This window comes from Pollicipes pollicipes, unplaced genomic scaffold, assembly GCF_011947565.3.
Source record: "Pollicipes pollicipes isolate AB1234 unplaced genomic scaffold, Ppol_2.1 Scaffold_6686;HRSCAF=7923_pilon_pilon_pilon, whole genome shotgun sequence".
In the NCBI taxonomy this organism is placed as follows: domain Eukaryota; kingdom Metazoa; phylum Arthropoda; class Thecostraca; order Pollicipedomorpha; family Pollicipedidae; genus Pollicipes; species Pollicipes pollicipes.
This window is the reverse complement of record NW_023596921.1, coordinates 21,769,063-21,782,302: the sequence shown is the minus strand read 5'-3', so window position 1 is coordinate 21,782,302 and position 13,240 is coordinate 21,769,063. Positions and strand designations below refer to the sequence as shown.

The window sequence follows — 13,240 nt, the reverse complement described above, 5'->3', positions numbered from 1 at the left end:
GCCTTAATTCTGTTTTCGACGATATCTCTCCCAGCCAGCAATGGTTATCTCAGAGCTGTCGGCGGCCCCGTAGTTTCGCAACATGAGTTGCGAGGAGAGGCTGAGCAGTGAAAATGCCTCAATCTTCACCCCAAAATACGCCAACAAACGGGGTTCTCCTGGGATCTGACACGCTTTTTTCTCAAAGTTAGGTGAGCTGGAGCCCAAATTACAGGGCTGGCGATCTCCAACTGAATGGGGAAAATCATACAATACAGTACGATCAAACTACACCCATGACTGTGGATTACGTAGACAGGAAATAAATGGGCTGCGGTGGTCGTGTGACGCATCCCCCGGCAAACCTCACCGTGCACAGAGCCCCTCCTCTAGGGTTGTGATGACGCCCGGCCGTTCTGCCGGAGCGACCGTAGGACTGGCTAATGGCTGACGGCTACAACATTGCCAGTGAGGCAAGTCGCTGCGAGAGCTTTGGATACAGCAGTAAATATAAACAAAAACATTGCTAGTGTTTTACAAGACAGCAGGGTTTTCTTGAAGAAATTGCTGTGGATAGAAGAGGTCGTACACGAACCATGCTATGCATTTGCCGCAATAGCAGTTCCCTAGAGCCAAATAAGTCCTGGGCAGAATCGCATAAAAACAAAAGGAGCCTCTGAGATCTGTAGAGCACAGCTCAAAATAGATTATGCGTTCAAGAAGATTATTTGGCAAACTATGAGTTAATCTCATAAACTAGTAGATCCCTCACCACACTACGGAAATATTTAGGATTGTGAAAGATCATTGGGTGTCTCACCCAAAAAGTCCAATGGCTCACGGATCCCAAATTTCGGGGGTCCAAAATGTATGGCAAAACTTCCCCTACGGCATGTCGGACTCAAGACACAATCGCTTCATTCCGAGTCCCGAACACATCTGAAACCAGGAGTCCGGAACTCACCCTGAGAGACAGCACCCACGGTACACATCCGGGTAATAATCCCACCCACGGTACACATCCGGGTAATAATCCACTCTAAACAACCAGGAGTCCAGGACCCACCCCGAGTGACGCAGTAGTACGCACGGCACACATCCGGGTAATAATCCCACCCTAAACAACCAGGAGTTCAGGGCCCACCCTGAGTGACGTAGTACGCACGGCACACATCCGGGTAATAATCTCACTCTAAACAACCAGGAGTCCAGGGCCCACCATTAGTGACATAGCACACACGGTTCACATCCGGGTAATAATCCCACCCACGGCACACATCCGGGTAATAATCCCACCCCAGACGGACCTGCGTGCTGGGCGTCTGCGGAGTGCCATTGGCGCTGTTCAGGCTGTTGACGCAAGGGCCGGTGTCCAGCGCCAGCTTGTGCTGGCTGCGGTCGGCGGCCATCTTGCTGCCCTGGGCGTGTGTAGCCGCTGCACGGCCTACGACCGGCGCTCATGTCCGACCAACAGCGGCCTCTGAAACAGGAGTCTTGCTGGAGAACGTGGAGCATCACACATGGCACACTGAAGCCCGAAACCATGAGACACGTGCTCATGTGAAACACAGCGTCCTGAAACAGGAGTCTTGCTGGAGAACGTGGAACGTCACACATGGCACACTGAAACCCGAAACCATGAGACACGTGCTCATGTGAAACACGGCCTCCTGAAACATGAACCCATGAAACACGAATACCTCCCAATATGCATGAAAATGTGTAACCTACAAAAATTTCAGATGGGCGAATAAACGGCTACAAATGCATGAATGAATAATCAAAATACATAATTCAAAGCCGCATAATTTGCGATCTTATTCAACATTTTGCTTTTGTGGTCGGCGTTCACAGATCATGGTAAGCTGACAAGAGAAAGATTAGCGTCATTGGGATACCCTTAGAAGTACAGCCACGCGCCACACAGCCACAACCACGCAACGCCACAGTCAGGCGCCTTACAACCACAGCCACGCAACGCCACAGTCAGGCGCCATACAGCCACAGCCACGCAACGCCACAACCACGTGCCGCACGCGTGTATGCATTCTTTGCAGGGCGGGGTTCGGAGAACCCAGACCGTCTTCTTGTGGCCCATAGATCAGGTCTGTTAAACATAGATAAAACACCTGGGTCTAGTTGTTGAAAAGAATTCATGGTTTTGGCTTTAAACCAACTTCCTATGGAGGCAGAACATATCGTGTGTTCGTGAAAAGTGAAGAATGAGATGAATTGCAAAATAAATAGTAATGCTAATAGATAAAATGATCGCTCCCCATCACAACTACCATTTAATTTAAATGAACGTCCTAAGCTGAATCCAAAGACATCACCAGCTCCCTACTCTGAAGCTCTATTCTTATGTGTTTTTGAGCCGTTTGCTACAGACACGAATCAGCGAGCTTCTCTGACCACTCAGTATCATGCCCAGGCTAAGTATGGGCACATTAAGATTGAAGGTTAAACACGCACCCGGGTGGCCGGTTGAACACCCTTCCCTCGGGTGGGGGTCAATTTGACTCCACTGAGATCTAAAAGATAGAGATCTAAAAAACTAAGATAGCTAGACACATCAAATTCACATAGTAGATTAACTTTTACGTGAACTCACTTTAGCCGAAATTTGAAGTTCTAGGTAATACCCTTGGGTCAAATGAGGTCAACCAAGGTCAAACTGCAGATTGATATCTCAAGTGACCCCAGACCTCCGTGTGCAACCACCGTGGAGCTAGGTATTTGTCCTAAGCAAATTGTCAGTGAGGCAGCAGCGGCACTGCCCTATTTTTACCTCGCGATTCGTTGCAGATAACAGTGCAGACGACAAAAGGGAGGCAATTGTATTTTCAATAACGGCTGATTTCAGGTTTTCATAACATACCATGCACCGGCTGTCTTACTCTCCTGAGATGAAATACAGCGCTTTTTCAGAGGGCAGTGTTTGCATTGTGATACATCAGCACAAAACCGGGCACTGACTGGGAGAAGACATCGAAACACGGACCGACCAAAGTGCTGAGGCCAACACATCGCTTTGCTAACGGATATAATGTAGTATCGATTATGATAATGAGTAAAGTATCGATTATGATTGCGATAACAATGCTTCTCTAGAACGGAGACGAATAATGAACCGCGCCAGTTCCCCACTACTACCCCAGGACATTCGTATTCTCTCATGTATCTTGTTACGTAATTCACACGGACTAAGCGGGACCCAAAACGGTCCCGCTTAGTCCGTGTACCTCCGTGTGCAACCGCCGTGGTCCTGGTCCCGCAGCATGCTATGGACGCACGTGATCACCTTCCAGTGCCGCTGTGCCAGCGCCACCCTATCGGGACGGCTCGGCCCGCCGGCCCCGCCCGACGCTGCTCTAGTTGTTTCCGCCGCACCGGCTCCACCATGTTGCCTGCTGCGCCGGGACCACGGCCGCCCGACGCTGGCTCAGTTGTTTCCGCCGCACGGCTCCACCATGTTACCTGCTGTGCCGGGGACCGCCGGCCCGCCGACGCTGGCTCAGTTGTTTCCGCCGCATGGCCCCCACCATGTTACCTGCTGCGCCGGGACAGCCGCCGGACGACGGCACCCTACTCTACCCTACTGACCTCCCTCAGCGCCACCAGCAAACTACTGTTCGGCTACGACTAGGCGTGGTGTCGGGCGCCATGCTGTTGGTGCGCCGCCATTTCAAGTGACCGACTTCTGGCACAAGTGGTGTCGGCGCGCGTTCGGCGGGCCGCGTGCTGGACGGCCAGCTGGCCGACCGGTTCGATCGCAAGCCGGTTGTGCCGCTTGGTGATCGGCCCTCACCCCTCGGACTCTCCAGCATGACCGTGCCCATCTGCGTACCTGAGTCGGCGCCGGCCGCCTCGCGCGGACTGCTCGGCACCCTGACGGAGGCAGCCAATCACGTTCGGTGGCCTGGTGGCCTCGCTCACGTGTGGAGCGCTCTCGGGCCGCGCCCGCGGGCTGGCGCTGGTTGCTCGGTCCAGCCGCGCTGCCGGCCCGCCCTGCAGCTGGTCGGGTTCGCCTTCATGTCACAGACGCCGCGCCTCCTGATCAGCCGAGGCCGGGACGCGCAAGCGCATGACGTGCGGCACCGGATCCGCGGCGGCGGGAAGCACGTGCAGGACGAGCACGAGGCGATCAAGGCCGACCTCGACGAGCAGGAGCAGGTTCACCGGGCGAGGGTGGCGACCGGCGACAGCCGCTCTGTCCTCAGCTAGGTGCTGCGCGACCCGACCACGCGGCGCCGTGCTCACCGGTTGCTCCTGCAGTTGTTCCAGCAGGTGTCGGGCGTCAACACGGTCATCTACTACAGTGCCAACATCACCACACTGGCCGGCGTGCGAGATATGGTCACAGCCATCTGGCTCTCTTCCATGACCATCTTGCCGAGCGTGCTAGCTAAGTCGGTGAGCCTGACGCTGGTGGACCTCGCCAGCCGCCGACCGATCCTGCTGCGGAGCACGCTCGGCTCGGCGCTGGCGCTGCTGCTGCTCGGCGTCAGGTTCCAGCTCAGCGCCAGCGCCTTTCCGGCCGTTAGTGTGGCTGGGGCGGCCGGCTGAACGGCCAGCACCTGCGACGTGCACCTGCACCTGCGTCTGCGGCTTCTGCTTCCGGAACCTGGCTGCCGGGCCGGCCAACGGCTCCTGCATGCCGATCGTCTCCTCCCACAACTCGTCGGAGGCGGCCGGCCGCGGCGCCGACACCGCCGCGTTGGGTGTGGGTGGGCTCACCTGGGCTCCCAACTGGCGCCCCATCTATGCCTGGCTGCCCATCACTGGCATGCTCCTCTACATCACGCCGTTCTCGCCGGGCCTGGGCGCCATGCCGTGGACCATCACAGTAGAGAGCTTTCCGGTGTGGGCCCGCAGCACCTGCATCTCCATCACCACGGCCGTCAACTGGTCATTCAACCTGCTTGTGTCGCTGACGTTCTTGCCGCTGGCGCACAGCCCTCACGCACCAAGGCACGTTCTTCTACCTTTTCTTCGGGTGCACGGTGGGCGGCCTGGCCGTGTTTTTTCGTGACGGTGCCGGAGACAGGGACTGTGCAACTGGAGGAGATGCCCCATGCTCTTCTCGCAGCCCTGGGGTCTCCATGAGCCTGGCCGGGAGCGAGCTCCCCAACAAGCCAAAGGACTGCTGTAACGGTTGCGTGAATCCTTTGGCGAATGATAGTAATGTTCTAGGCGACACTAATTTTATGTTTGTTTTTTGCCTGTTTTTCCACTTTTTTCTGAGCTGATGGTGGTGGAAGGTGATTCAACATACGCCTAGAAATTAAATCTCTCTTGAATGCGTGCACATACGTTTCATCTAAGGAGGCCCTCAGGGCTTGTGGACGGGGTTTGCAGTTTTTTCAGCGCTTTTGTGCACTCTGTACGAAACATCGAATCTCGCTCAGTGCGATAGAGAATCCGTCAACCTTTGCGGAAATTGGGCCTTTTTATGCTTTGGCCACAAAACAACATCAAAGCCAACGGGATCCCATTAACTGTTAAGGCATGATTAAGCCCCTTCACTTAAAGTAGCTTTCGACAACTAGGCAAAACACTTAAGCGTCTAAGGCCAAGGCACGCAAGCTTAACAGTTGCCGATAGCATTCATCCGATCGCACTAGAAGGTGCCGCGCGTGGAAGCGCGCAAAACATTAAAAATAGTACAGTGGAGGGGTCAGCGGCGCTCGACGATCGAGCTGGTGCCGACCCGCCAGCGCCAGCCCAGGCCAAGCTGCTGGGGCGGGCTGCTGGCTGCACTGACCCGACCGACTCGTCTGGAGCACTGACCTTATCGTTAAGAGCACATTCGAGCAACCACTTAATATATATATATATATATATATATATATATATATACATATATATATACATCTTATATATGTTTATATATAAGATGCATATATACATATTAAGTGTATCATATATCTACATAATATACATGCTATAGCTATATATATCACGTACATATTTTGACGTGTAAAAGTGAGCGTCAACAAACAATAGGACATAACGTGTAATTGATATAATCATAAATTATCTTACCACAAAAACTATACGTTTCAGCCGTTAAGTACGGTGTTTTCATGATCATTTTTAATCACGAATCCTTACCACACGGTTGAGATATAGCCTGAAATATAGGATATATATATTATATATATATATATATATATATATATAACATGCGTATATATCTAGCATTCAGGTGGAACACATACGTGGCGACATCATCTGCAGATATTTATATTTTGCCCGTGTCAAGAAGTATGACGAAAAAGCTACTCCAAGAAATCCTGCTAAACGGCTAAAAAATATGTTATCGGTATAAGGTCACCTAGTATTTTATTAAATACTGTGCATGTCATACTTTGTACAAGAACAAAGCTAAAATATTGTAAAATTCTTCCTGAGTTCAATTTTGGGGATCGGATTTCGGGATCCAACCCAGCCATCAATCAGAATTGTCTACAAATCATCCATCGCGGTGGCTCAGTTGGCTTCATTGCCGGTCTTTGAATGCGCTCATCAACTGCAGCGTGGGTTTGATGCACTTAAAAGAGTTTGCAAGTCTCTTTCACAAAACGTGAGTCTGTTCCAGAAACAAGACTTTGGACGCGCAATGTTATCGGATTTTTTCTCCTGGAAATGGCTTCATCCAAACACGAAATAGCGTTCAAAGACGTGAGGTAACACCAGTGTGTACCTCCTGCTGCCTTAGATGGCATACTGCTGCTCACATTTGGAAATGTCAACAAAATATGCTCATTTTTGGCACCGAGGGTGTATAAAAAATATTATCGCGTCATTGTGTTACGCTGTCATGGCATTGAATTGTTAGGCACGAGAATAAGCAGTCTGTTCTTCAGCTGATGATGAAGATAAATTTATTATGTTAAAAAATGGACAAAAACCTTAATTAAGCATTCATTTTCATTCCCAGCCATTGAAACCTGCTTACGCTCGGACGCAAATAATAACCAAAATAGCGTGTTTTATTCGCATGGACGTAGCTTTAATAGCGTCCTGGCTTATTTGCGGCCAAAATAAATGCACAGCAGTGCATTCAATTTCCGGAAAGAAACCCGTACAGTCCCTCAAGGTGCTCGCTATTGTCAGAAATGGCTTGTGGCCAGAGGCAACAGCCGCCCTAAAGGTCAAGGACCGTCAGAGCGCATGACGGGCTGTGCCGAGTGGTCCCGGTACGCTAAATTTTCGTCACAAAATTTTGCCGTTGACCTGAAACTGCACGACCTGATGGTGAGATTAGGGCTCATGCTTCAAGCACTGCTACCATGGGGTCTGTTCATGCCGAAAGTTCGCAACAAATCTTAAAACAAAACCACAGCAAGAGCATCTCTTAGCATCATCTGTTCGCATGTCAGATTTTGTTAGCACGCGTCCGAGTAGCCGGTTGAATACCCTTTGCTCGGGTGGGTGGGGTGGGGATGGGGCAATTTGACCCCCTGATATCTCAAAAACTAAGATGGCAAGACACCCAATTTGGGGTTCCACGGCCATTAAATGGGACCAACGAAGGTCAAAAGAGGCCAAAATCCAAATCGGTGTCTCAAGCGCCCACAGACCTCCTTATGCAACCGTCTTGACCTAGATACCTATTGTAAACAAAAGGTCAATGGTGGTCACTGAGGTCAGTTGCCCTTTTTGACTTTCCGAAGTTAAGATAACCAAAAAACCTAGGAAATTGATGTTATTTTGCCGCTCAAATAAGCGTCAGGGATTACGCTAGGCGGTATGACCCATAAAACGGAATGCAGACGTGGTTACTTTAGTCAATGGTCTAATCCCACCTTTAAAAAATTCCTGAAATAGCTCTCGTTTGGTCCCTGTCGCAGTTAAATCCGAAATGAGCACCAGAAGCTATTCCACAAAACAAGCTCTTGAGTAAAAAAGCAGATTAGTTTGGTCTCGTTCTGGCCTTCATACCTAACCTTGTGTCGGTGGAATTGGTGGTAATTATGAATTAAATTGGTGTATTGCCTAAGAAACTACCTCAGATATGTATGACTTTGTTAAGCACTCTGTTGTGTCACATTAAACGGTTCCTTAGAAATGCTCTTCGCTAACAGCCATAGCCTAGCTTTACACTGCCATAGGCCATCAACCTAACCAGGTGCATCTTATTTTGTTATACCACAAGATCCGCTATTGAATTCCTTACATGAAAGTAATGTTTGGTCCGGCTACACCGCGTAGTTCGTATATCACCGCGTAGATCCATTGCAATCCAATTGTGGAGCCATAGCTTCGAATTCAACGCAATCCATTCCGTTCCGCTTTGAAGTTTTGTAGATGAGTCAAGTATATCCATAGATTGTCAAATCTGAAATCCAAATACTTACCTAATCCATGAGCATCCCTAATGTGATGTAACCTGTATTAATGTCGAGTACCACATGACAAAATGAGTGATTCTACGTAAATACTCGTAGTTACAAAAAAAAAACTGGAGTGCAGCGTACCAATGCCTTCTCATCGATTACGTGCAGCATCACAATCCCAAATGATGACTAAACCTTAGCGCTTAACAAATCTGTACAGCTGTTATGACTTGACACCAGAACGGATGTGCCGCCTAAATTAGTGCGAGATTTGTGCCCAGTGGTTTCAAGGTAAATATAAACATGCTGACTACTTCAGCATTTTGGTAGCACTCAGCATCCGGATAACAACGAATGTTGAAGCTGACGGTGACGAAGAAAGACTTCCATTTCAGCAGTTAGGTCTATCTGTAAATCGTTTCGGAGTGAAATGACTCAAAAGATGGAGCAAGCGCTTCCCCGAATTAATTGCTCGTCTTTATACCAGCGTTTTTTCACACACATGGAGCCTGCAGATTTTTACATTGGAATGAGCCCTTTGGGATGCTAATGGGCGACAGCGGTACTTTCGTTAGGGCGGCATTTTCGTCTCGGCTGAAAACATACGATAAAACGGCGATAATGTGAGAGACTTACTTGATGCCAATATATTGGGATGGTGCGTTCATTTTCTATTTGTTTTCTGTGCAATTAGTGAACGTCCTTGGAGCACCATGTTGTATTAGACAGCCTGACCAAAGGATGGGGCTGATGAAAGTTCCGTGACTACACTACCTATTTGATGATTTCAACTCTGCAGAAGTGTTTGGTGACGCGCTGAGGTGGGCGGAGGAACCAATGAAAAGGAGGCACGTTCAAATAATCGATCACACCAAACGTCTCGCTCACCATCACGTCAACTCAACCACACGCCGCAGATCAGAGCACTGGGGACCTGCCAGTTGGCTCCGCCCAGGCTCCTCACCTGCGGTACGTGCCTTGGCGCCCTCTGTATGGTCACCGCCGGCCAGCGCCTCGGCCCGTCCGCAGCAGCCGGGCGCCGCCCCGCCGCGCGTCTCTCCTGCTGGCGGCTGCTGGCCGTCTGTGGCGCCGCGGGCGGTCAGTCGCGCGCAGCCGGCCCCACCCGCCGCGCCGGCCCCATGTGTGCCGACGACACACTAGACGGCGCCTCTGATGGAAACCATCCCAGGCGGCCTTCATTTCCTGGGCCGCGGCCCGTGCGCCGAATGGTATTTCCGTCATTCGCGGACCATGGGTTGGGATTTTGATTTATTGTGATAGCTATACATGTGGACATAATGCACGTCGTATGGACGCTATTGTAATGTTAATGTATGGTTAGGTTTTAGTGTCCGCAATTGTGCCAGCGAATCGTGCCATTACATGGAAGTAGCAGCTCTATCAAGCCCGTTCTTCGTTTCTTCAAAGCAACGCGGGTTTCATTCCACCAAGCAAAGGGTTACCTATTGTATCCTCCATTTCCATCCACGCACTCCTCATTCCAGGCTGCCGGTGGGCAGCGAAATATTCCGCCTGGCTCACGAGGTGAAGTATTCAACGCCTTAAACTGTGTGAATCAGGCGGCTTTATCAAAATTCGTGTGGCCTATTGATTTGGCTGCGAACAGTGCTGCCATCGGACGGGCAGCTGCATTATAACCTCGGGCCGCGCGCGGGCCGTTCGTCGGCCGCAGGGCCAATCGATGCCCAAGGCCTGGTAACCCAGAAGGCACGGGAGTGGTGGCCAGGCGGGCTGCATTCAGGTCAGGCCGCCTTCACGCCTCTCATAGCGCAGTCATCTGCCGCTGGCACACACTCTCTGCCGCTCAGCCCCTCCATCGAGGCGATACGCGCAAGGTGTTTGATGACGTGTCTGCTAGCTTTTGGGTTTCTTTTCGCTTTCACTTAAATGCGTCAGCGTTTACAAGGGCAAGCTCTCCATAAGGATACAGTGCATTGACGGAGCGGAAGCTATACGGTAAAGCCATGCATTTCAGAGCAACGCCATGATAACCTTACTGTTTTCTGGACGCTTGCCCTTTGCCGTGTCCTAGCCATCTTCGCCACCGCAGTTGTGACGATTTCGTTGAACAAGAGCCTGAAACGAGCTGAGTATTGCTATTCATTCTCAAGGTTTGAATCGGTCGCGCGACAGGTCACGCACATGCGAAAGTGCCTCTTCTGAATTGCGATGGGTAAGAAGACTTCAATGTTGTGATGAAAGTTGTGCCAAAATACCAATACCAACGTCGAATATCAGGAACCATGCGCAAGACTGAAATGAGTCAGCTGCAGAAAGATTTGAGAACACCCGTCCGGCGTCTTCGTGAGTTGGATCAGTGCACACAACCATACGTCTTGCCCACAACGACAAGAGACTGACGATTTTCAGCGCCTACAAAACGGGTTCTTCTTACGCTTAACCACGCATAGATCCACGAATCAGCCCAAATGCGTACATTTGGCCGAGATCACTACAATATCGATGTTATTGCCAAAAGTCACAGGAAAATGGGGGCCGTGCCAAGTACAAGAGTCGCAAGCATTTTCCTCAGCGCGAGACTCCTGGTCTACATCCGGTACACGACTGGCAGCGGCCCGTCGTCTAGCGAGCCCAGCACAGCGAGCGTCCAGCAGCGGCAACTCGTCGTCGAGCAAGCCTAGCACAGCGAGCGTCCAGAAGCGGCCCGTCGTCGAGCAAGCCCAGCACAGCGAGCGTCCAGCAGCGACAACTCGTCGTCGACCAAGCCTAGCACAGCGAGAAGCGGCTCGTCGTCGAGCAAACCCAGCACAGCGAGCGTCCAGCAGCGGCAGCCCACCGTCGAGCAAGCCGAGTACAGCAAACGGCTCACCTGCGACATGACCGGCCGCTTCTTGGCCGGCCGCTATCCGTGTATTAGTATGCTTCACGCAGCGACAGCGAGACTTGTTCTGGCTGCTACCGTACAGTCGATATGCAAACGGTAGTGGTAGTTCGGTAACGACATCTCTGGATCCACTGTGCGGAACTGGTGCCCTTGAAGAGCAGTTAACCCGACCGGTGTTTGTTGCACCAGGAAGGTTTCGAAGCTGCTGCCCTGCCCAAAGCCGCGCGCTTTCTCATTTTCACAAGCGCGTCCTTCAAATACAGGTCTCTTAACGGAAGAAATAATTTTGTTTAACCATAAGATTGTACCTCAAACGAGCTTCATACACTGAGCAGTTGGCACTTTGCCATGACTAACCTTACCGCAAAACGTTGCGAAGGAAGCAAGCTGTGTGTTGCACCCACATCATTTTACCAAAATGACGTCCAAGTCGGCATGGTATCTTACAGGCGTAGGTAAATATGAAATTAAAACACGTCGTGATCGATTTAAAGTGAGGTTTTGCACGGAGCTACTAATTCACAGACATGCAGCTGCACACGCGGCAAGCTGTCATCTGCGGAAGTGGTGTAACTTTTGCCACGCATGCACTTTTTACTGGTGTTATCATCACCTTCACCCCTTTGGCATAAAAATACTGCCATTCAAGGTGTTCACACAAGTCCGAGACACAGTGAGTAGCGTGTGTGTGCGGGTTGGCAGAGGTGCAAATGTAAAGGAGAGCTTCAGAGCGGAACCTCCGAAACAAATTTTGCTCAAACGACGTTGCTTAGAAAAAAGCATCATGTTGAACTCTCGGGGACATTAAAGATGAAATTTTGAAGTAACGCTGCCGGTGTAATTGAACAACAGAGGCGTGGCAACTCCAGCTAATGTGTGAGTTACTGGCCAAAGAAGAAACTTGTGCCACGCTCAATCGACCGGTTTTGTGTGACCTATCCGCACCTGCCCACATTATGGTTAGGTACTCTAGCACTGCATCCGGACAAAACTGAGAGGCATCTAACTGACCGGCTTCTTGCTGGATCGATTTAGCTGAATATTATTTGTTGATGGGTCTTTTTCCTGTCATGTCATAAAAGAAGTGTTCAAGGCCGAAAGGCAATTCAACGACATGTCTCTTGTCGATATGTCAAGTTGACGAAATGTTCTTTCGACGCATCGTCCAGTTCAATGATAATTTGCCCCAATGTTCTTCATGCGAATAACATTTGTCGAAATCTACCAGCCTAGGGGAATGACCTATGTCGAATTTTTCCTCCATACAAACATGGGCGTAGGAACAGGGGGGCCAGGAGGCCATGCCCCCCAAACTTTTCAAGGTAGGGGCCAGCAATGTTAACGGGCCCCCCACTTTTCAGATTAAGGCTGCATTTGGCTTACTTTTGCACTGCATTAAACATGCATGCCGATTTACCTAGCTCACCAGCCATCTCCCTCAAGATGCGTCATCTTTTCCGTTTGCTCATTGGCCTCACTTGGTATACAGCCGCAAGGATGACCTCGCACGGCCTGGTGACTGCAACGCCGGGCTTCGAGGCTGCTATCACTATGACTTGTGAGCACGCATGTTCAACACCATATTACGTAGTTTTCTTATTGGTAATCAGCTCTGACAGGATCTTGAGCATTATAAGACGATCATGGGCTGGCCATGTTAATACAAATTATAAAACCCATTCCATCAGCAATCTGCAGTCAGGGAGAACTCAATATTTCTGAGGAACACAGCAAAACATGGAACTGGGGTATATGTGAAAACTATCGGACTGCCTGCGGTGATCAGGGATGTTGTTGCGTCAATGAAGGTTCCTGTGCTGATCCGGGGCTAACTGCGCGGATCAGAAGTCCTCCCGTGTCAGGGATGGGGACAATGTGGCATGATATGTCCTTCTAATGGCCTCCGGATCGACCAGGAGATCCCGCCCCGTGCCACCAGGATGATAGCCAGAGGACACTTCGCGATGGGACGGAATGGCCCATCAGCCCTTGACCGGAAACGGTAATGTACGCCTGGTGCTCTAGTCACCAGGTAGACCCGCATTTGTCTGCG

General features: G+C 50.6%; 1 protein-coding gene across 1 annotated transcript; it reads left to right on the top strand.

Moving 5' to 3' along the window:
• Window positions 1-3,804: 3,804 nt before the first annotated feature.
• Window positions 3,805-10,984, top strand: LOC119108058 (proton myo-inositol cotransporter-like). Its single transcript, XM_037231639.1, has 5 exons — window positions 3,805-3,888; window positions 3,994-4,152; window positions 4,204-4,453; window positions 4,554-4,950; window positions 10,915-10,984. The coding sequence occupies exons 1-5, from the start codon at window positions 3,805-3,807 to the stop codon at window positions 10,982-10,984; spliced, it is 960 nt and encodes a 319-aa protein (XP_037087534.1).
• The last annotated feature ends 2,256 nt before the right edge of the window (window positions 10,985-13,240 follow it).

Coding starts and splice junctions, on each gene's coding strand:
- LOC119108058 (XM_037231639.1), top strand. CDS start 3,805: ATGACCGTGCCCATCTGCGTACCTGAGTCGGCGCCGGCCGCCTCGCGC. Junction 3,889..3,993: donor TGACGGAGGCAGCCAATCAC/GTTCGGTGGCCT, acceptor CCCGCCCTGCAG/CTGGTCGGGTTCGCCTTCAT. Junction 4,153..4,203: donor ACCTCGACGAGCAGGAGCAG/GTTCACCGGGCG, acceptor GTCCTCAGCTAG/GTGCTGCGCGACCCGACCAC.